Source organism: Pseudochaenichthys georgianus, chromosome 1 (assembly GCF_902827115.2).
Source record: "Pseudochaenichthys georgianus chromosome 1, fPseGeo1.2, whole genome shotgun sequence".
Taxonomy (NCBI): domain Eukaryota; kingdom Metazoa; phylum Chordata; class Actinopteri; order Perciformes; family Channichthyidae; genus Pseudochaenichthys; species Pseudochaenichthys georgianus.
In genome coordinates, this window is record NC_047503.1 from 14,184,136 (window position 1) to 14,207,354 (window position 23,219).

At 41.4% G+C, this 23,219-nt stretch overlaps 1 protein-coding gene across 2 annotated transcripts; it reads left to right on the forward strand.

The window, feature by feature from the left end:
• The first annotated feature begins 1,643 nt into the window (after positions 1-1,643).
• On the forward strand, positions 1,644-23,191 carry lrpap1 (low density lipoprotein receptor-related protein associated protein 1). 2 transcript variants are annotated; one of them, XM_034089179.1, is made up of 8 exons: positions 1,644-1,959; positions 2,711-2,855; positions 13,713-13,843; positions 15,685-15,805; positions 19,604-19,762; positions 21,423-21,505; positions 21,945-22,121; positions 22,888-23,191. In XM_034089179.1, the coding sequence occupies exons 1-8, from the start codon at positions 1,804-1,806 to the stop codon at positions 22,954-22,956; spliced, it is 1,041 nt and encodes a 346-aa protein (XP_033945070.1). In that variant the 5' UTR covers positions 1,644-1,803; the 3' UTR covers positions 22,957-23,191. The 2 variants fall into 2 exon arrangements, with proteins under 2 accessions (XP_033945070.1, XP_033945146.1); XM_034089255.2 differs by having other exon boundaries at positions 1,645-1,959; positions 19,607-19,762.
• Positions 23,192-23,219: the final 28 nt, after the last annotated feature.

Below are 23,219 nucleotides of genomic sequence, written 5' to 3' on the forward strand. Positions count from 1 at the left end.
GATTTACTGTTTCTCATCTCTTCATAGTGTTATAATAATCCTTACACGTTGGGTTGATTTACTTTTTATTTAGTGTTAAAATGTAATAAACCATCAAATCCTTTTTTATTTGAAATTCTACTTTAGTCCCTATTGTCAGGTATTTGATAAAGGATGAGAATTTTTTTTAGCACGATATGAATTGCAGTATGGTTAGAGTCATATGTTCAACCCCATTCTCTCTCTCCTCAATTCAATTCAATTAGGTTATAAAACAATATTGTCAAGGTGAGGGTGTACAATATAATGTCTCTCTGTCTGAATGTCCCTCTGTCTCTATTCCCCCTCCCTTCCTCCCAGTTTAATATAGTTTAACTGAATTCAGTGCACTTATTGCGGTATACTGGCATGCATGCTGTATAAACAGCTCTGCTAAGGAGACCAGTTCAGCAAATCAATAATAATAATAAAAGGTTTGCTCTCATTCCTCATCCTGCTAAATTGTATTAGCATGCCTGGCATGAACGTGAGATGAACAATATTTTAGTGTGTGTGTGTGTGTGTGTGTGTGTGTGTGTGTGTGTGTGTGTGTGTGTGTGTGTGTGTGTGTGTGTGTGTGTGTGTGTGTGTGTGTGTGTGTGTGTGTGTGGTGTGTGTGTGTGTGTGTGTGTGTGTGTGTGTGTGTGTGTGTGTGTGTGTGTGTGTGTGTGTGTGTGTGTGTGTGTGTGTGTGTGTGTGTGTGTGTGTGTGTGTGTGTGTGTGTGTCCAACTCCTTTGCATCACACATACCAAATAATCGTATATATCCTTAAGACAGTTAGTGGGATGACGCAACCTACAAATGTATAGCATCATTGGAACAACTCAAATATAGATGGATAGGATTGGATGTAGGAAGTAATATAATAATGCTTTATGATATATTCCCTTATTTCTATGTTGTGTTTTCATGAATATATATATATATATATATATTATGTTGCTTTCAACCGCTTAGAGTATTTATTAAATAGTACGGTGTACCAGAGTGTTGTGAAAGGCGCCTTTTATATAAAATGTATTATTTTTATTATTAATATTACATATATTGTTAATTTGTATTGAATATATCAATACATTAGATAAAACAGCAATGCAGGCAACGGACTAAAATATATATGAAATACACTAGTACATCTATACATAGTACAAGTATATCCCATCCATACTATATCTAATACAAATAAATAAACATAATCAACCAAATAAATACAAAGGATAAACATACAAAAATAATATTCAACACAGCAACATATATTTTTTTTTTCTTGCAAATGAAGCATTTTGAAAGTGATAAGAAAAGATGAGGAGTGTTCCACTTTTCTTTAAATACACAACTATCAGACAATATTATGAATATTATGAATATTATGAACTGCCTATCTAAGGAACACAGTATTTTTGAGCCTTTGCTTTTAATGTAAATCTCCAGGAATCCCCTTATTGTAACGTACATAATGATGTGACCAGCATCCAGCCCAGTCACGTGAAACGCGTGGAGGCTTTCTATTTGCTTAGAGTTTATGCAGCCTTTAGTTGCCAGGTAACACTGCACAGTGGCATTTCAGGAATTGTAGTTCAAATAAGGTCGCCTCCTCCTTACGAATCACACATGGTATGAGAGAAGAAACTACGTATCCCAGAATGCACGGCTTGAGGAAGTGCCCTCCCATTTTGAGCACATGACTTGTGGTACTCCAGTGAGCCACAACAACAGTAACTTGTTCGGCTAATGTGTTGTCTAGCTAGTATTTCATATTCTATCGTTTGCTTGTTATTCAAAAAATGAAGTTGCCATGTTTAGTTGTTGCTCTGTGCTTCGGAGTAGGTGTAATGGCCGGGAAATATTCGCGCGACGTGAACGAGCCCAAGTCTAGTGATGGGCAGAAGCTGGAATTTAGGATAGCTAAATTGGACCAGGTGTGGAACAAGGCTAACAGGGTACGTATATTTCAGAAACTATTATCTGTACTGTTAATGTGAAGCTGTAGCGAACTGCTACACGTTTAGTTGCCAGTGAGTTAACGCTGGCTACTGCCGCCCGTCTTCTCTGTAACGCTGCAGTGCAGTTGTAATATGTAGTTGACTTGATGAAGATATAGCCTTACGTTTTAATAAGATCGTGAGATGCACTTTTACTTTCAACAAATGCAGAGGCTCAAGTGCACATTATGTCTTTGTTTGTTGTGGTGGAAGTTAGGAATTCAAACCACAATGGTATGTCCTTTTATGTCTTAAGTTTACGAAATGTTGCATTGTTGAAAAAAGCCTGGGATTAAGATTCTCATAAAACTTCAAATCCTTGGAGGAGGGGGAATTAAGCAAGCTGTGTGTGTGTGTGTGTGTGTGTGTGTGTGTGTGTGTGTGTGTGTGTGTGTGTGTGTGTGTGTGTGTGTGTGTGTGTGTGTGTGTGTGTGTGTGTCCTCCTTGTCACCCATTTAGTGGTTCACAAAAGAAGACTGTAGTATGCTATTTAAAGTAATAATGACTATAACAAACTGTTCAAGAAAAAACAGAGTGATTTTTTTATTTTTTTAAGAGAGCCTTTTCTTAAAATGGTAAGACCAATTTCACACTTTGAGAAATGACTGTCTGGTTTTCTTTCTTCCTTACCCTTCACTGTCAAATTTGTTTTCCACTTTTGACTTACCAAAGTTTATGTTGTCTCTCATTCTCCTTTTGTTCATGACAGATGCAGCTCTCCCCGGTGCGGCAGTCCGAGCTGCACAGTGATCTGAAGATCCAGGAGAAAGATGAGCTGCAGTGGAAGAAGCTGAAGGTGGAGGGGCTGGATGAAAACGGAGAGAAAGAGGCCCAGCTCCGACGTAACTTTAATGGTGAGACAGCTCATTGAAGTAAAAAGCATTGCAAATGAGAAAGTAATGCTAATGCCTACCTTTAAAAATATGCAGTATTAATCATATCTCATTGTATCAAGAGGCTCCAGTCCGTCTGTGCTCTTCCAAACATAGAAAAGGCTAAGACAGTGGATATTCGCTCTTGTGTGAAACCTCATTAGTGTTGTGGTTTACATAATAATAATAATTTCAATTTCTATTGCGCCTTTCACAAAACCCAAGGACGCTTTACAATGGGAAGTAACAAAACATACAAAGCCACTCGCCTAAAAAGATCACATTGTTCAGCAGATTGAGGTGAGTTTTATTTTAGTCAAAGCACAAAGCTTGTGAATCTTCAACAACAGGATAGTTAAAAGGCCTTCTTTTTTTTTTGGTTGGCATTTCAAGTTAAAGGGTAAATAATAATGGGACAAAACGGCATAACAAGGAATACAGAGTTTGTTAGTGTAGTTTGTGTAATCAACTCTGCCCTTTGGCTGACAGTATAGATAATGTATCACTTTGGTGCTGCTGCATCAGCCAAAAAGAAGAACTATAATTCCTCATCCCTGTCAAAGTTAGGCTGTTGCCAAGGCCTCTTTACAAGAGCTCCTTCTGAAACTGGAGCATATATTCAGCATGTATAGATAGAGTATGTATGAAACATTGATATATACATTTCATTGCAACATTTATTTTATCCTGGTATTGGGTCTTTTTTTTCTCAACTAAGATTTGTTAGAAAATGTTTTCAACTTTAATTGACTGCATTTATAAAAAAAATTGTTTCAATGAACACATGCATGCTACTGTGTAATATATGTTTTTATTAATGCTGTCAAAATTAGAGAGACAGCAAGCGCATTTCGTGGCATCTGCAGGCAGTGGCAAGTCCTTCCGGCATATGCCACAGAGGCCGCTACTCTGTGGTAGCTGTGGCAAGTCCTTCCGGCATATGCCACAGATGCCACAACTTGCAGAGGCATCTGCCGTTGCTCAACGGGAGTTGCCACAAGATGCCAGAGTAAGAGAAGGTTTACTGTAGCTGCCACTCGCCTTCCGTGGCAAATGCAGCTATTTAAACCCGTATTTATCGTGTAAAATGTCGCTGTTTAGGCATGACTTTATCGAACTGATCTGTACACAGGACTGATGTGCGATCTCTGTTTTTCAAAAAGATTATACATTATCATTTCTATTCAATTTTACTTGGAGCATGGTTTGCTAAAATAAACAAACGTGCTATATTTATGATGAAATATTGGCGAGTGAGGGTTGCAACGCCCTTGGCAATTGTCGCTTCTTGAGGGGAGTTTCCACTGCTTGCTACGATAAACCAGGTGTAGCCTATGACTAGTAAAGACAAATAATTAACAAATAAATATCTGTATTGACACAGCAACGTGTACACTGGTGTTATTAGACTTGGCTACAGACTTAGGGCAGCTGTAACTGATTGCAGTTGCCACTGCTAGTGAGATGCTAAGGTTTACTTTATAAATTAGGCAAAGGACTTATATTTGCCCCATGCCTTCAGCAGCAGCAGGCCATTCACTTGGATTTGATCCAGTTATTAAATGTCATCATTTCGACAATAAAGAAATGCTATAAACGTTATCTTGCACGTTTTATCGAACCATCTCCGTTTCTAACTTTCAATATTAAAAAGAGATCTCTCTCTCATCTGTGTGCGGGGGCGGGGCCTCACAGACATGCTACTGCGCTGTGCACACCATGTGTGCACACAGTTCTGCCAGTAATGAATATTAGGATACATTTTGTGAGGAAACTTTTCCACCAATAATTCCAATAAGTATTCCAAAATGTATTCACTTCAGGTTTACGAAAGTAACTGTATTCGGATTAGTTGTTTATCAAATGTAACGCGAGCTGAATACAGTTAGGCTACTTGGTTTTTGTACTCTGATTACGTAACGCCGTTACATGTATTCCGTTACAACCCAACTCTGTGTACAGATCATCAGTCCTATGTACAGATCAGTTCGATAAAGTCATGCCAAAACAGCGACATTTGACACGATAAATACGGGTTTAAATAGCAGCATTTGCCGCGGAAGGCGAGTGGCAGCTACCGTAACAGCCCGTCTACACTACAGGCATCAGAAAATCTTGAAGCTGGGCGTGTCTGAGGCTTGGCGATTTCTCGCGCCCAAGGCGGCCAACAACCAATCAGGAATCTCCCGCCCGCCCCCGGCATACAAAGCAATAGCAATGTTAAAACGAAGTAAACTGGATATAAAATCCCCAAACAGGCGAAAACCTACCAGTTTCACCCACTGTCTCTGCCACCTCCCTCCATGCCTCGCTCCTCCGGTTTGTATCCCAGTAGATCAGGGATGGGCAAATAACCCCCCACCTCCTCTTTTTGCGGCCCTCAGATTAATTTATAAACAACGTAATTAATAAAAAAAAATGTAAAAAAAATATTATTATTTTTTTAACTTGTAGTACTGATACCGTCCACTAGACTCCTAGTTACGTCGCGAGCTGCGTAGATGATTTCAAATACCGCAAAATAATCTGTGACGCATTTGTGTGTATTGTGTATTGCTCACAAGAAACACCGGCTGTTGTTATGCCTGCTGTGACGTTAAGTTGCCTCTTGTAATTATGCCATTACAAGCTTAAAAGTTGTTTTTATCATCTGAATTTGGCGAAACAAGTTTAATATTCTTAAAACCAAGACTTTGTTTATTTGAAATCAGATGAAAACAAACTGTCACGGACCCTGCCATGTTATCTATGATTACTACGCTTTTCATTCATAATTTCAGCGGGAGGGAGGGGGAGTGGTGCTGAGGAACAGCAGTCTGACAGGTGTCTGTGTTGACATTCCCCTTATTGTGGAATAAGGGGAATGCAGAGACTGGCTACAAGTGTTTTAGGTTCAAGTTAGACAACTAATGTCTGGGTTAGTGTTCATAACTTCATGTGTATGTCATCTAATGGTTAATCTCAATACACACACATTTTCCGTGCTTTCCAATAGTTTAAAATAGTTTTATTCCACTGTTTAATAACCTGTTCAATACAAACATGCCACTTGTAAAAATGAAATAATATTTCTGTGAACTGATATTTGTTTTGTGAGCTTATTAGAGGATGTTCCCTTTGATTGTAAAATGTCAATGAAGATGTCAGACTTAGTATATTTGTTAATAATTACATACAACACATGGAATTTGTGTGCGAGTGTTCCAAGTGAATCTGCGGCCCCCTGGTGGCCAGTACATCAATGATGTGGCCCCCACCACCATCAAAGTTGCCCATCCCTGCGGTAGATGAACAGAGACTGATCATACAGCACCGGGTGATTCACTACCGCTCCATTTTTTTGAATATGAGGAAATGACCTGCGTACTCTCTCCCAGCATACACGCGGTGTGATTGGCTAGCGCTTGTATTGTCAGATTTGCATACGCATGATTTGATTGGCTGATGCCAAGCATCGAGCCTCAAAAGTTGAACATTGCTCAACTTTTGATGCTCGCGATGCTTGCAAAGCCACGCTCCGCTCCCCACAATGCAGTTCGGCGAAGATTCAAAATCAACTACGTCACCCCATTCAAGTGAATGGGCGAAGCGTTGAAAGCATTTTTCGATGCCTGTAGTGTAGACGGGCCGTAAACGTTCTCTTACTCTGGCATCTTGTGGCAACTCCCGTTGAGCAGCGGCAGATGCCTCGGCAAGTTGTGGCATCTGTGGCATATGCCGGAAGTACTTGCCACAGCTACCACAGAGTAGCGGCCTCTGTGGCATATGCCGAAGGACTTGCCACTGCCTGCAGATGCCACGAAATGAGCCAGGCCCTACTGCAAAATTATCGCGTTAACAGTGGTAATTTTTTTTTTTTATTAATTGCATTAAAATATTTAACGCATTTAACGCATGTGCAGAATGGCCCGCCCCATACATCCCTCCAGTGGCAGCGCCAGGGTATTGCTGGGGTAGGCTACACCCATACCAAGAAATGGCTTAGCCCCACCATGAAAAATCATGTTAAAGTAAGCTAAATAAAGTCCGCCAACTCGCGCCGAGAATTGCACAGACAGCAGTTAGTAAGATTGATTTCAGTAGCCACTTTTCTGGAAATACCGAAGACCAGAAACGGTTTTGAAAACTTTTGTCACGTAGTGATCGTCTTCTCAATAGAAAATCTTTGAAAATGTCTTCTGGCCAATCAGAATCAAGATAACGGCGTGGTGTTGTTGCAGGAAGTCCCGACGGAGAATACTTTTGCTGTAGTACAGGGGTGCACATAACTGGTACCCAGGTTATGTGCTTAATCTGAAATGCGTACCGTCACTTGTGTCACAAAGCGCATTTGCGTACCGACGTACTTGTGAAGCTTTTCCAGAAGGCGGTTAGATCACCGGACGACAGAGTCGGTCTCCGTGTGCACAGACAGGGCTGCTGTTAACGTCGGTCTGTACAACGGACTGACTTCACTGGAGAACTGCGCTAAAACAGCTGATCACAACGTTCACACTCTGTGGTCACGAAGTACTCCACTAGCCCCCCCCCCCCCCGACTTTCCTGAAGTAGCCTACTCCCCTGTTGATAGAAATCAACACGTAATGAATTAAGACCCCACGGTTTGATGATTGATAGGTGTGTGGGCTGTCTTTCATTTTGACACACAGAAAAATGTTATGATATATCCGCCTTCTTTCATTTATCTTTCCATTCCCACAACAATATACATAAAGAAATGGCATATTTTAGACATAGTTCGAATGGTGATTAATCATGATTCATTAATTTTTAAGCTGTGATTAATCTGATTAAAATGTGTAATCGTTTGACAGCCCTAGTTTTTATATATTCAAGAAGTACAATATAAGATGTACGAGTTATATGTGTGGGCCATATTCCATTGTACTTTTAGAATATGCTGTGGGCTAATTAAAAATGGACAACGCCAGGCATTTGGCCCTGAGCCATAGTTTGGACACCCCTGCTCTAAAGTTACCCAGTTAATAGAAATGTTATTGAAATTGCAAAACGGACTAGTGCAATATCCAAATTGCATTAAACGCAATATTTGGTAATCACAAAAATACAATTTCTGTCCTTATGAATAATTTTCATTTCATTTCAAACCTTTATTTATACAGATAAATCCCATTGAGATCATTGATCTCTTTTTCAAGGGAGACCTGCTCAAGTAGTTCCACATGAAACATAAAAACATAAATAGAACAACAAAAGGACATCATACAGCATCATTTACATAATTATCCACATAAACAGGTACCAATAGCTTCTGATTGACTAGCATCCAACCGAGCTTTAAAAACATTTAGTGGCACCAGATTGTTCAGTTTCCATTTAATTTGCAGACTGTTCCAAGACAGAGGAGCTGCGCATCTAAAAGCTGTCTTCCCTAAGACAGTCCTAGCAGTTGGCACATTTAATAAAACCACAGCATTCGATCTCAGGCAGTAGCCACTTACAATTCTCCGTGAGATCAGGGAGCAGATATAAGATGGAAGTTTCCCTAACATGGCTTTGTATATAAAAATGTACCAGTGACTGAGCCTCCGTACAGTTAGTGAAAGCAAACCAGCCCTTGCATACAGGGTACAGTGATGGGTTAATGCTTTACAGTTTGTCACAAATCTTAGTGCACTGTGATACGCAGCATCTAACTTGACCAGGCAATTGGCAGGTGCATTCATATAGACCAGATCCCCATAGTCCAGCACAGGTAAAAAGGTCACAGTGACTAGCCTTTTCCTGGCCTCAAGCGAGAAACAGGACTTGTTCCTGTAGAAGAACCCTAGCCTAACCCTCAGCTTTTTAAGCAGGTTATTGACATGAAGTTTAAAAGAGAGACAATCATCAAGCCAGATACCAAGGTATTTGTAACAGGTAACCACTTCAAGTTTTATTCCTTGCGTAGTTACAATATCTAAAACAGGCTCTGGTGTCTTGTTAGCTTTAGAAAAGAGCATTACCTTGGTTTTCTCAACATTTAAAAGAAGCTTTAGTTCAGAGAGCTGAGTCTGAATAATGTTAAAAACAGCCTGTAATTTAACACCAGCCTCCTTAATGGAGGGACCTGCACAGTACATCACAGTATCATCCGCATAAAAATGTAAAGTAGCTTCATCCACATTTTCACCTAAACTGTTGATGTATATGGAGAATAAAAGTGGACCTAAAACAGAACCTTGGGAATCACCATTAGAAATGTTTAACCACTCAGAAGACAGCCCATCAAAATGAACACATTGGGACCTTTCAGAGAGGTAGTTTACAAACCACCCCACTGCATGGCTGGACATGCCTATACTGGCTAGCCTCTGCTTTAAAATGTGATGATCGACGGTGTCAAACGCTTTTGAAAGGTCAATAAATAGAGCTGCACAACTCTGCTTATTATCTAAAATACTCGCCACATCATTCACCACTTTCATTGTGGCAGTGATGGTGCTGTGTTGCTTTCTGAAGCCTGACTGATGTTTAGACAGGATGTCATTTGTAAATAAAAACACCTGTACCTGTTCACTCACTAGGCGTTCAAGAACCTTAGCCAGAACTGACAACTTAGAGATTGGCCTATAGTTATTTAATAAGGTGGCCTCCCCTACTTTTAGCAAAGGCAGGACATATGCTGACTTCCACAATTTTGGAATTGTGTTTGAGCTGAGGGAGAGGTTAAAAAGAGTAGTGAGAGGTGGAGCAATAACATCTGCAGCTATCTTTAAAAAGAAAGGTTCTACGTTGTCCGGGCCAGTCGGTTTCTTAGGATCTAACTTGGTTAAAGCTTCACGAACAACATCAACAGTAAAAGGGGTAAAACTAAAAGGGTTTTCCAGCACACATTTTTCAGAGTCACATACTGTAGTGTTCACAGAAGCATAGTTAGTGACAGAATCAAATAGAGAACCAGAGGACACAAAATGCTCATTAAAGCAATTTAGCATAGTAGCCCTGTCCGATATAGTGCCAGATGCTGTGGTAAGGCACGGAGGTAGCTCATTACGGATATCGCCGGTGGATAATGATTTAATGGCTTTCCAAAATGTTCCAGGATTATTCAGATTCTTTGTGGTTACTGACAGATAGTACTTTGATTTAGCACTTTTGATTTGCGATGTGAAGCTATTTCTTAGCTGCCTAAAACGCAGCCATTCTACCTCTGAGCCTGATTTCCTAGCCTTAGCCCAGGCCTTGTTTCTCTCATGAAGGAGACTGGACAGATTAGCAGAAAACCAAGGATTGTCTCGTCCATTTACTCTAAATTTACGCAGGGGTGCATGTCTATCAATGATCTCCATAAAACCAAGATAAAAATAAGACCATGCGGTTTCCACATCAGCACACAGATCGATTTTACCCCAATCAAAATCAAACAGATCATGCACAAAACCCTGCTCCACAAAATCTTTTTTGTCTCTCTTGATGATAATGCGAGGTTTAACCTTTTGGACCTTAGTGTCCCTAATTGTGGCTACAACACAGTGATCGCTCAGATCATTTGCAAATACTCCCACAGATGAATATTTATGGGGAACATTAGTTAAAATGAGATCAATTAGGGAGGATTTATTAGGCGACTTAATGTTAGGGCGAGTAGGACTGTCCACAATCTGAGTAACATTTAAAGAGATACAAAGGTTTTTAAAATCCTCTGACACTGCAGTTAACCAGTCCCAGTTAAAATCTCCAAGTAGCACTATTTCCTTGTAGTCTAGTTGCGATAAAAGATTTGCTAGTGAAGACAAGGAGTCTTTGACAGCTGAGGGGGGTCTGTAACAACTCACTACCATGACCTGTTGACCCTTTGCCACTTCTATATTTATGGCTAAAAATTGAAATTGCTTACTGATCGATTTGGAAACTAATGTGGATACACTGAACTTATTCTTAACATAAATGGCAACGCCACCACCTTTATTAGGCCGGTCGGTACGATACACATTAAAACCATTTAAGGCAATGTCAGAGGCCAAAATAGACTTATTTAGCCATGTTTCAGATAAGACAATGACGTCAGCGTCAATTGAGCTCGTCCAGATACGAACAAAATCTAGTTTACCTAACAGACTGCGCACATTCAAGTGGATGAAACCCAACCCAGACCTAGCTTTAAAATCAGCAGGAGTAGCGATCTGACTACTACTACTGGGCGGACCAGGGTTAGGTTGTACATTTCCTGACAGTAATAACAACAACAAAACCAGGCATCTTTTCCTCTTAAACGATACGCATACATTGTCATCTAATTTAAAAACACCGGAAAAGTCTGCGAGAGTATGATTAGAGCTTAAGAACCAGTCCTGAAGAACCATCATCGCAGGAAAACAAAAAAGACAAACATATTTTGTCGAGCAGATTGTCTGTGACAAGGCAACCGGTAATTGTTTGAGCAACACATCCGAACCTTTGCAGGGGATGCCCACTGCGGGTGGCAGAACAGACCTGAATCCAGTAGACTCCTCAGAATGACTAGAGATCTTCTCATAGTCCAAACAGTTAACAGGCACAGCAGAATCCCGATATGGGCCATTTTCCCAGACCAGCACACAGTATCCGCGATGTTCGTGGAGCAAAATCAGCACAGCAGCAAAGGACAGGCGAAAACAGCAGCGTGGAAGCGCTCCGGTCCCTCCGTGGTATCCCCGGGGTGAAAGCAGGCCTCTGCAACAGCAGAACCAGGACAGGTGGAAAGCAGGCCCCAGCGGTGGTAAAATCCTCCCCCGTACAGCAGCACACACCTGGTGGAAGCAGGCCAAGCCCGAAGCGTGGATCCACTCCGTCTCTCCGCGACGACTCCGGGGTAAAAACCTCTCCAGTACAGCCGTATTCTACAGGTGGGAGCAGGCCTCCGTAGATCGCAGATCGCAGGCAGCAACAGGTGGAGCCGCTCCGTCTCTTCGCGACGAGCAGGCCTCCATAGATCGCATGCAGCAACAGGTGGAGCCGCTCCGTCTCTTCGCGACGTCTCCGGAGGAAAAACACCTCAGTACAGCCGTACTCGACAGGTGGGAGTAGGCATCTGCAGATCGCAGACAACTAAAACTATTACTTGTATAAGCAGGGATGGCTAAAAGTTTGTAAGCAGGGGAGCTAGATGCTAACAGATGCCAGATGCTAACAGGTAGTGCGAGCCTGTAGAAATTGCAACTGCCTCTAATGACGATTGCTGGAAATGTCAAACTGCTTTGTCACGAGCAGAATTCAAGACGATTTGATGTTCAGGTGTATATCAGTATGTAGTGTATCTACTTTAAAGAGTCCTCTCCTGCTAATGATTGGGGCTCTAGGGAAGTCCCGAATTCCTCAAGGTATTCTTCAGACTTCATATTAACCTTTTTTTGTTATATAGCTTCTTAAAAAAACAAAACGCCTTGATCATTGTAATATATATTTGTAATGATAATGTAAATAACGTTTTAAAAAATGATCCTCTTATACTTCAATTCATATGGGGATTGCAGTTAAAATATTAAAGAATATTTGCTATTAGTTATTCTTTCCAAATCATGAAAATGATTCCCGCGGGAGCTCATTTGATAGAAATGTTAAATTGGGAATGAAGCGGGTAAAGCACCAAGCATCGCCACTCGGCTCCTGAGTCAGTCAGGTGGAGGAATGACCCTCCGGCTCCAGGCTGCAGCAGGGTCTTCCTCTGCTCCTCTCTAGTTAAATATGAACCTTCAAGGGGGGCCTCCAGTCACCTTCTCCCCACCCGATCCTACTAGAGTCGCTCTAATTGGGCTCTTCTGTCTCTCCATATTTTCTTTTCCTAACGCTGCTCCTTGATTCTCTATCACTAGAGACAAACTCTGATACCTGACACCTGGCAGCTGGTCCGGGATGCTTGTTTTATTGTTTACACTCGGATCGATAGCCTCATAAAATCCAATGTATACGAGCTTGCCAGTAGTGCACAGATTGTCTACAGGTTTGTGCATCCAGTTTATGAGGAGTTTAAACGAGCCCCTGCCTCTGGAAACGATCCAATGAAGTACAAGTAGTTAATCAGTGACATTCATGGTTGAGATGGTGCTGAATCAGAGGTCGCAAAAACTGGTTACCAGAGCAGAATAATGAGGGCAGAGCTTCTTCAGAGCAAAGTCCAAATCTGTATTGTTGTGAAGCGGGCGGAAATATTTAGAGGACAAAATTGCTTTTATATTGCACTTAACTGACAATATTAAACTGATTTGGCTACGGAAAAACCAAACAAGTAATAGTATCCTGTACCTCCCCTCAAAAATTAGCCTCCCAAAGTTCTTAGAATGAATTTCAAATCATATTTTGTCTTCTTTTGTTTTTCCTATTTTATTCAGGCTTCATTCAAAGTTTTGGGGTTAAGTACGGAGTTCTGTTGAGTTTGTAGGCGGGAGGGTAAATGAGTGTTTTCCCTTTGTTCAGTTCTCATCATCAACGCTTTTCAGGTTAAGAGCAGCACTACAAAACCCATGGATAAAACCACCTCCTCTGTGCTACTTATGTCAAGAACAAAGTGAAGTTGGTTTTGTTTTCATAAGCTCCCGCTAGATTCCCATCCTGTTTCTCTCCGTTTATTTTCAGCAGTTGCTTCATTAAAGATACGACTCCCCTTGCGGTTCTTTAAAAAAAATACTTGGTGACTTTTAAATGAATGAATGGCTGTCAATGGTTGTGGGCCTCCAGGTAGTTTTTGATGATAAATGTTTCAGAGGCTTTCTTTAAGTGATGAGTCACTTAGCTTATCTTACTTAACAGTTTCCCGTCATGAAGCGACAGCAGCCTGAATTGTAACTCCAAACAGGCTCACATGATCAGGCGCATTAATAAAAGCATGTCTTTGTTAAATCTCTGTGTTGTGTTGTGTAGTGATTCTGGCCAAGTATGGGATGGATGGCAAAAGAGACACTCGATCACTGGAGAGCAACCACCTGAAGGACCACGACATCAAAGAGGGAGACACATTTGAAGATCCCAGGCTGGACAAACTCTGGAACAAGGTGTGTATGTGTGCAGAGGGAGGAGGAAGAGAAATGTTCAAGTATGTTTTGGGGATGATGCATTTTTTGTTGTGGCATTGTGAGGCTCTTCATGTTTCTGCTAGTAAATAGAAATCTGAAACAGATGAAATGAAGACATGCCCCTCGAATCAGCTCAAAAATAATTGTACCTCTATTCAACAATGAACTGAATTCTTAACAGGGCACTCACAGAGAAGGTCAACTCTTACAATTGCACAGTAACTGCACTGTTCAGATTTTAAAATCTTGTAATATGGCAGCTATGTGACCGGCCTAGTTAGAAAAAGAAAATGGAGAACTGTACTGGTGTATTGCAGCTTAATGAGAATTCCCCTTATTACGTGTTTGTAGTGTGAAGTTCCTTAAGGACCAGAGCAGAGGCAATCTTTTGTGACAGCTTTTTAGTTTTTAGACCAATTGTTCAAAACATATTTCTACATCTTTGTAGTTGTGTGCCTACCAGTCAGTTCGAAATGTCATCAGATCATCATTTCCCCCCATGATACGTTTGTGTGAAGGTCACATTGACTTTATGACAATTGTAATGAGTTCGTCAATTTGACATTTGTGCCAAACATGGTTACGTAACAGCTAATTATATCTATTGTTAGCCCGTAGTGACGCATACATCTAGGATACAAAAACTGCTTCAACAAACGGTGCAGGGTGGCCACTGTTCATCTCTCACACATGACGCATACTGTATTTGTGCTAACACACACACACACACACACACACACACACACACACACCGAGTGGGAGAGTAACAAAGAGTGTCAGACGCCTCGGCTCTCACCCATCACCCATTCAGTGTGAGTAATTAAGAGACACGGCAGTTAAGACCATTTATTTGTTTGATCTCCTGGGGAAGTACAATATCTGCAGCAGTTCAGTCTTTAAGCCCGAGTCCTTTATTCTCCTCCCGTTCAGTTAGGAGTACTTTACAATGTCAAGCATGTGCCTACATGTGTATTTTCTCCCTCGCCTCCTGGGCCCTTGAAGTCTCGGTGCCCAAAGTCAATTGTCGATTAAAATGCCACAAAGAGGGTGCCAACAAAATATGCCTTCATAATTTGCTGAAACTTGCACCCGTTATTTACTTATATTGTCCCTACACCAACAAAATGTGCAGTTAGTACATTATATATTACAGCGATAGTTCATAAAAACAAATTAGCTCATGGGTATGCCCATAAAGAAGTTATTAAATAGAATGTAGCTTCTAAAAACATATAAACCTGGCTTTGTCCCTCTATTATACCTCCATCGCCGCATTCGGTGCCCTGGACGGCGGCACACACACACACACACACACACACACACACACACACACACACACATCCTCAGTCTACACACACACGACAAACATCATTATCCTCCTTTTTTATTGGCTGGTTAGGATTTTGCAAGGATAATGCATATTTTACTAACTAAGAAACCAACAACACTACATTTAAAATACTACATTAGCTACCAGGCAGCGGTCAAACCTAAGAATGTGGAAAATAACTTGTAGTATAAGATGTAATACATAACAAATCATATCAAAGTTGGATGGACGTACAGATTTGAGGACAGCCATATGGAAACGCTATGCTTATGTTTTACAGGCCATTAAAAAGTGAATAAAATCATCTGACCAATTTAAATGTTGGAGTATAATTCAAATGTTTTTATGCAAACATAACGACTTTCTTTTGGAGAATATGCTTTTAAGAAAGTTTGACATATGCAATGTATTAAGTGTAAAATGGTGTTGTGGTTTTCTCGTGTCCTGACAGTCCATTGACTTTAACGACTGTGACCGTTCCCTCCTCCAGGCCAAGAGCTCGGGGAAGTTCTCCAGCGAGGAGATGATGAGTCTGAAGAGGGAGTTCCAGCACCACAAGGACAAGACGCACGAGTACAACATCCTGATGGACACCATCAGCAGGACGGAGGGTGAGCTGTGTCAATCACTCCCTTTGAGTCACAGTTTGTTATATCACTATATATTTCTTTAAGCGCCCTTAATACCTGTCCTCCTCTTTGCCATTCATCACTTTATGTTTTTAAATTCAGCCATTATTATGGTAATTTTTTTATTTGCATATTCATTAGAACATGGAGAATTTGGTTGCAAATTGAGACCATTCTAGCTTTCAGTTCAGCTTCCAAAGCAAATGTATGCAAAAAAAAGTCATCCAACCATTCGTCTCCGTCTGTGCGTTCAGTCTTGTGGTCATGTCCGCAGGTGGAAGGTATGGCGCTGCACTCAGGTCTGCCTACCGCTCTGTGCTTGTCACAACGCATCAAGCAGATCAGATAGGCCCTGTTGTGTTTGAGGAAGACGCGGGGAGGACAGGCACGTCTTCCTCTGACGGACCTGACGCTCTGCAGCTGCTTCCTGTCAGAACGTTGCTGCTCCCGCTCCACAGCCTCTCCTCTGCACAAGCCAGGGGTGTTTTTCTGCCCGTCTGGTGTATTTAAATATAGAGCCCATCACATGCACCTGCACAACCCTCCACCCACGCACACTTTCACTGCCTTCCCCAGTCTTTGTATTGTATTCTGTCTTTTGATCTATAAGCCAACCGTTGTCTGGTTGACCTGTGTCCTCATTCATCTCCTCACCTATTCTTAAGGTGAGACAGGCAGCTATTTCATAAACACTGTCATAAGATCAAATGTAAAGGCTACTCAAAGTTCTCATGGAAAAATAAATGTGATATATATATATATATATACCGTTTATTTATTTAGTCAGCCACCAATTGTGCAAGTTCTCCCACTTAAAAAGATGAGAGAGGCCTGTAATTTTAATCCTAGGTACACTTCAACTATGAGAGACAGAATGAGAAGAAAAAAATCCAATTGTCTGATTTTTAAAGAATTTATTTGCAAATTATGGTGGAAAATAGGTATTTGGTCAATAACAAAAGTTCATCTCAATACTTTGTTATATACCCTTTGTTGCAAGGTCAAACGTTTTCTGTAAGTCTTCACAAGGTTTTCACACACTGTTGCTGGTATTTTGGCCCATTCCTCCATGCAGATCTCCTCTAGAGCAGTGATGTTTTGGGGCTGTCGCTGGGCAACACAGACTTTCAACTCCCTCCAAAGATTCTCTATGGGGTTGAGATCTGGAGACTGGCTAGGCCACTCCAGGACCTTGAAATGCTTCTTACGAAGCCACTCCTTCGTTGCCCGGGTGGTGTGTTTGGGATCATTATCATGCTGAAAGACCCAGCCACGTTTCATCTGCAATGCCCTTGCTGATGGAAGGAGGTTGTCACTCAAAATCTCACGATACATGGCCCCATTCATTGTTTCCTTTACACGGATCAGTCGTCCTGGTCCCTTTGCAGAAAAACAGCCCCAAAGCATGATGTTTCCACCCCCATGTTTCACAGTAGGTATGGTGTTCTTTGGATGCAACTCAGCATTCTTTCTCCTCCAAACACGTCTAGTTGAGTTTTTACCAAAAAGTTCTATTTTGGTTTAATCTGACCATATGGCATTCTCCCAATCCTCTTCTGGATCATCTAAATGCTCTCTAGCAAACTTCAGACAGGCCTGGAGCCCTGGACATGTACTGGCTTAAGCAGGGGGACACGTCAGGGGCACTACAGGATTTGAGTCCCTGGCGGCGTAGTGTGTTACTGATGGTAGCCTTTGTTACTTTGGTCCCAGCTCTCTGCAGGTCATTGACTAGGTCCCCCCGTGTGGTTCTGGGATTTTTGCTCACCGTTCTTGACCCCATCTTGACCATTTTGACCCCACGGGGTGAGATCTTGCGTGGAGCCCCAGATCGAGGGAGATTATCAGTGGTCTTGTATGTCTTCCATTTTCTAATACTTGCTCCCACAGTTGATTTCTTCACACCAAGCTGCTTACCTATTGCAGATTCAGTCTTACCAGCCTAGTGCAGGTCTACAATGTTGTTTCTGGTGTCCTTTGACAGCTCTTTGGTCTTGGCCATAGTGGAGTTTGGAGTGTGACTGTTTGAGGTTGTGGACAGGTGTCTTTTATACTGATAACGAGTTCAAACAGGTGCCATTAATACAGTTAACAAGTGGAGGACAGAGGAGGCTCTTAAAGAAGAAGTTACAGGTCTGTGAGAGCCAGAAACCTTGTTTGTTTGTAGGTGGCCAAATACTTATTTTACCGAGGAATTTACCAATTCATTCATTAAGAATCCTACAATGTGATTTCCTGGATTCTTTCCCCCCATTCTGTCTCTCATAGTTGAAGTGTACCTAGGATGAAAATTACAGGCCTCACCTTTTTAAGTGGTAGAACTTGCACAATTGGTGGCTGACTAAATACTTTTTTGCCCCACTGTATATATAACACTTTAACACCTTGTTATAGCTAAACCCTACTTATTAAATTCCGTTTTTCTTTGGCACTTTTATGTTTTTATTTCCTTCTTTCCTTCTCTTTGTTTTCTTTTAGATTTCTTGGTTCATGCCTCTTTCATTTTCTTTCCTCGTCTCCTCTGACCTTGCTCTTATCCACCCTCTCTAACCAACTTGTGGCCTAACTTCTTGTGGCCGTCATTCTTTAATCTTACTTATTTATATACAGTTAAATTAATATTTTCAAACATGTGATGGTGTGTGGGAGAGAAACTCTCTCTGGAGGGAACTTTGGACTTTGCAGACCATTTATGGCGCATTTCCACTGCAGCACGGTTTAAGCGTGCCGTGCCAAACCCGGCCCGTTTTTGTTGCGTTTCCACTAGGGGTAGTTCCGGCTAACGGGTACTTTTTCACAGTTTTTCTGGCCCTCCAAAATCGTGGTTCCTTCCGGGACAACAACCGGGCTGAATATGCTAAACAAGTGACGGCAAGGGGGCTACAACTACAACAAAATGAACATATTTTACCGTGATTTCATTGTAATACACGTTCAAAATGATGCCGAAGTAACAACATACTGATACCGGTTAGTAAAAACCATGAATGAATGCTTTGACAAGTCTGCAGACAGGCGGCAGGCGGAAACCTTTTTAAATGCGTGTAATAATAATAACCATTTCCCCCATGGTCTCTCGCGCCCCCCTGTCATGCCTCTGCGCCCCCCAATTTGAGAACCACTGGGCTAAGCTAACGCCGTGTATGCTCTGACCGTCCACACTCACAACAACGGCCTATACAGACATAAATAAACCAACAACTGTATTCGCCATGACACAGGCAGTCTGTGGTTTGTACTTGTTTAACTTTTGTCTAGTTTCTGAACAGATATGAGGAGCTGTGAGCTCTGAGTGCTAACAGCTAACGGCTGCTGTTGGTTTTGTGTTTTGCATTTAAAAAGACGTCACGGCTTCACCTACACTGCGTTACTATAGTTACTGCCCCAGCTACTAAACTGTAACATACCGTATTAAAGCCGTGCGAGGCCCTGCAATGGAAGTGCGCCATAACATGCACAAAAACTCACTACAGGAAAGGGAAACCCCCCCCCCCCCCCCAAAAAAACAATAGTCCCCCTTAAAAGGTCACACCAGGCAGATAGTAACAGCTGTGATGTCCATCTTCATCTTTGTGGCGCCTCTGTTTTTGGAGTGTGCACATGTTTAGATTTCAGGCAGTTTATTACCAGGCCAAGGATCAGTTAATATGCAGACCTGAGAACAAATCTGCAGAATGGATGGTGGCATACTATGGGACTGCATACTTAATTGCTTGTGATTTCACACTAACCTGCCCTTGCCCCGCCTCTCCCCTCTTTTCCTTGGTCTGTTCACCTCAGAAGAAATCCACAAGAATGAGATCTCTGCTCTGGAGGGCGATACCAAGGAGCACGTGCTGCACCAGAAGCACTCGGACCTGAAGCAGAAGATGAGCGACCTGAACCAGGGCTTCGAGCGCCTCCGCAAGATCAGCCGCGAAGGCTTCTCTACAGACGGTGGTGAGGGAGACCAAACGCACACACACACATAACACATAACACACACACATAACACACACACAAGTCGTCTTTTTAGTAATCTTAGTCTGTGTTTATCCCATCAGCTTAATCACTGGGATTTGTAGTCATAAGACTCTGCTGTGTCCCAGTTGGCGAGCGTTGATATGCTAACGGCTTAACTTCAGTGATTTCAGCCCTCCTAGCCTCATCCATCCACTAGCTAAAGCTTGTCCTTGTGCTATTTTAACTTCCCTTATTAAATGTTTTATTGTTGTAGTGTTTTATCTTTCACATTCTGCTGGTGTGTTGTGGTTTGCAGTACAGTATGTGTTGCAGTTTTCGTTTTGGGGGGGCGTCCGTCAGTCCGTCCGACTGACGGACAACTTCTCACTTCAAAAAAGAAGAAGAAATCTAGATCGCAAAATAATTAAACAAGCGAGTGCCTGTTTTTCCTGGCCAAGGACAGGTTCCTTGAACACAACACGAGCGTAACGGTTATGTCTCGTCTGAAAGGAGTGTAGACTAGAGTGCTGACGGAGAGCACTCAGCTCAGTGAGGTTAATGCACACTTGGATATGATCATTATAGTTATTGAGACATTAGAGACTAAATGAAAAACAGGTATAAAATACTATATGACAGTAACAAAAAAGTTGTTAAAATAACAAGAATAGAGTTTAAAAGGGGAGTGATTTCTAAAATATCCAAAAAGAAAAATCTGCTTACAGTTCTGTTTCAAATGGGTGTTGAAAGATGTATCCATAGATCTCCTCATGTTGCTCTCAAAGTGCACCAGATTGATGCTTTTAACTTCAATATTTTAAAAAAAACCTTCCCGGGGGAGCATGCTCCCGGACCCCCCTAGAGGAGGTTATGTCTCCCCCCACTTAAATCATGTTCACATGGATAGGAAACTAAATACATTTGCACACATCTTGTGTCCATATCTTTCTGTTTTGGTGGTCATGCCACAACCGTGCACGTGCATGCGCGAGTCATGGTAAGATATCTGGATTAAGAGGTTGCTTTTTCTTTGCACAGCATGAAAGAAAGGCCAAATGAATGGGCTGTGAGTTTAGTTTTTTTTAAGCAGAGGTTGAGTTCAATAATTTGTACGGCCCTCAGAGGATGTTGTACAAATTTTAAAGGAAAAAGGTTTTTATAACTTAACATCTCCGTCTCCTATTGATCTGAGTATATTATAAAGAATAGCCAGTTAATTGAAGCATTATAGCACAGGCCTTTTTCAGATGGTATATTACGCTGTTTTTTTCTGCTTCGAATAGTTCTCTCTTTTTTCACCATACCTGTGTTTGCATCACTGATATATAGACAATTATTACAGGGACCCTGTTGGGCTTTTTGTGGTTTACCCTTTCCTGTAGTGTGTTGTATAGGTTTCTGTGCATGTAAATGGTCATCAAAATTCCCCCCTTTTTGAACATTAAAGCATGTAAGCAATGTCACAGTAGAGGCACAAAATACTAATATGAACATGAAAATGAAAATAACAGGGCCCCTATAAGCTACAAGCTCGTTCTGTTATTGTATTTTAGAAAGCTCCTTCTCTCTCAGGTGTGTTTAAAGTATTAGTGAGCCTCCAAACTCTCTTGAACTGTTAAACTCTTCATCTTTGTTTCTGGTTGTTTGTCGTCTGCAGAGTTCCGGGAGCCCCGTGTGATTGAACTGTGGGAGGCGGCCAAGAGAGCAAACCTCAGCGACAACGAGCTGGACTCTCTCAAGGTAAATATCTCAGTGCTGATGCACTGATTTGTTTCACACTTTTTGTTTTACCTGAGTGCTACAATCTAACTTTTGCAGTGCACTTGGTAACTAAGTACTACTTTGGAATGTATGGTAAGCCCAAAGGGTACACATTACTAGCCCATATGCATTAGACATTACAAATTCCCAAGTATTGCACTCTCCTATCTGCTCCTTTCACCTTTTGTCCCATAAGCAGAGAATAGCCGTGAACGATTTAGTTTAAACATTTCATTTCAGGATCTCTGGCTTCAAAATGTCACAGAAAAGATTCAGCTCAACTTTTCTCCGTAGCATTTCCTTTTATATGCACTACTTGAGATGCATATCGGCTCCCCTGTGCAGCTGTGCATGTAATTGAAGGTGAACTGAACTCGCCCCTCTGTGTTCGCCTCCCCGCTTTTCCTCGTTCACTTAGGAGGAGCTGCGGCACTTTGAGACGAAGGTGGAGAAGCACAGCCACTACCAGGAGCAGCTGGAGCTCTCCCACCAGAAGCTGCAGCACGTGGAGTCTCTAGGAGACAAGGAGCACATCAAGAGGAACCAGGAGAAGTACAACACCATCGCTGAGAAGACCAGGGAGATGGGTTACAAGGTACGTTTGTTTGTAAGCTCTACATTCTGCCATCAAGCAGTTGCTGTCCGTGTGCCTGCAAAGTATCGACTAATGTTGCAAAATGGCCGAGGAATAAAACACTGCTATAATACTGAGGAAGAGATACAAAGAATATTGTTCCTGTTGCAAAAGAGCAGTCTCTTGATTCTTGTTTGAGTTGCAACAACTATTGATAACAAACAAAAGGCTGTATGAGTTTTGATCAAACCTCACGCAAAAAAATAGTATGTTAATACTTCCACATTATATCAAAAAATGCTTGTACTATCATTCTGGTGTAAAGCATGCATCTTAACTAGAGATAAATCATTATGCATCATTTGTGTTTGAGCACACTAAGAATGCCCAAATGTCAAACATGGTCAAAATTGGCAATGGTGTCATTTTATTATTTATTATACCAGCTAATGTTTAAATGTGTCAGCCTGGCATTCATTTTTGGAATACAGCTAATGGTTTATGTAAAATATCACAACTATATTGCATCTTTTATGGCATAAAAGTAACGGTTATCTTTATACCATTAAAGATGAATAATGTATAAAGTAATTAAGGCCTGCCATTATATTAATTGAGTCGCGATTGACTATGAAAACAACTCAAATCCTAGATAGTAACACAACATTCTGATCCTCTGCATCATTGCAAAGGCAGAGCTTTTGTAAGCTCATCACCAGTAGAGACCTACAGGAATGTGCCTTGCAGTCAAATGGTGACGTCTGTATTCTCATTGTTTTTATTTCAGATGAAGAAACATATGCAGGACTTGTCCAGCAAGATTTCTCGCGAGGGGCTGGAACACAACGAGCTCTGAGGATCAACAGCTGAAATAATTCCCTCCACAACCCCTCACAGCATTCCCCTTCATCGACCGTCCAAACGATCAGTGTTTTCTACTTTCTACTGTTATACGTCCACTCTTCCCTTTTCATCACTGGATGAATGAAATGTTTGTACATAATATCAGTTTTTGTATGATTCAGCTGGATTTATCCAGGTTACAAACTAGTCAGATTATCAGTCACATAAAATAAAGATGAATTAGTTTACATACTAGTCTGTTACTACTTGTATTTG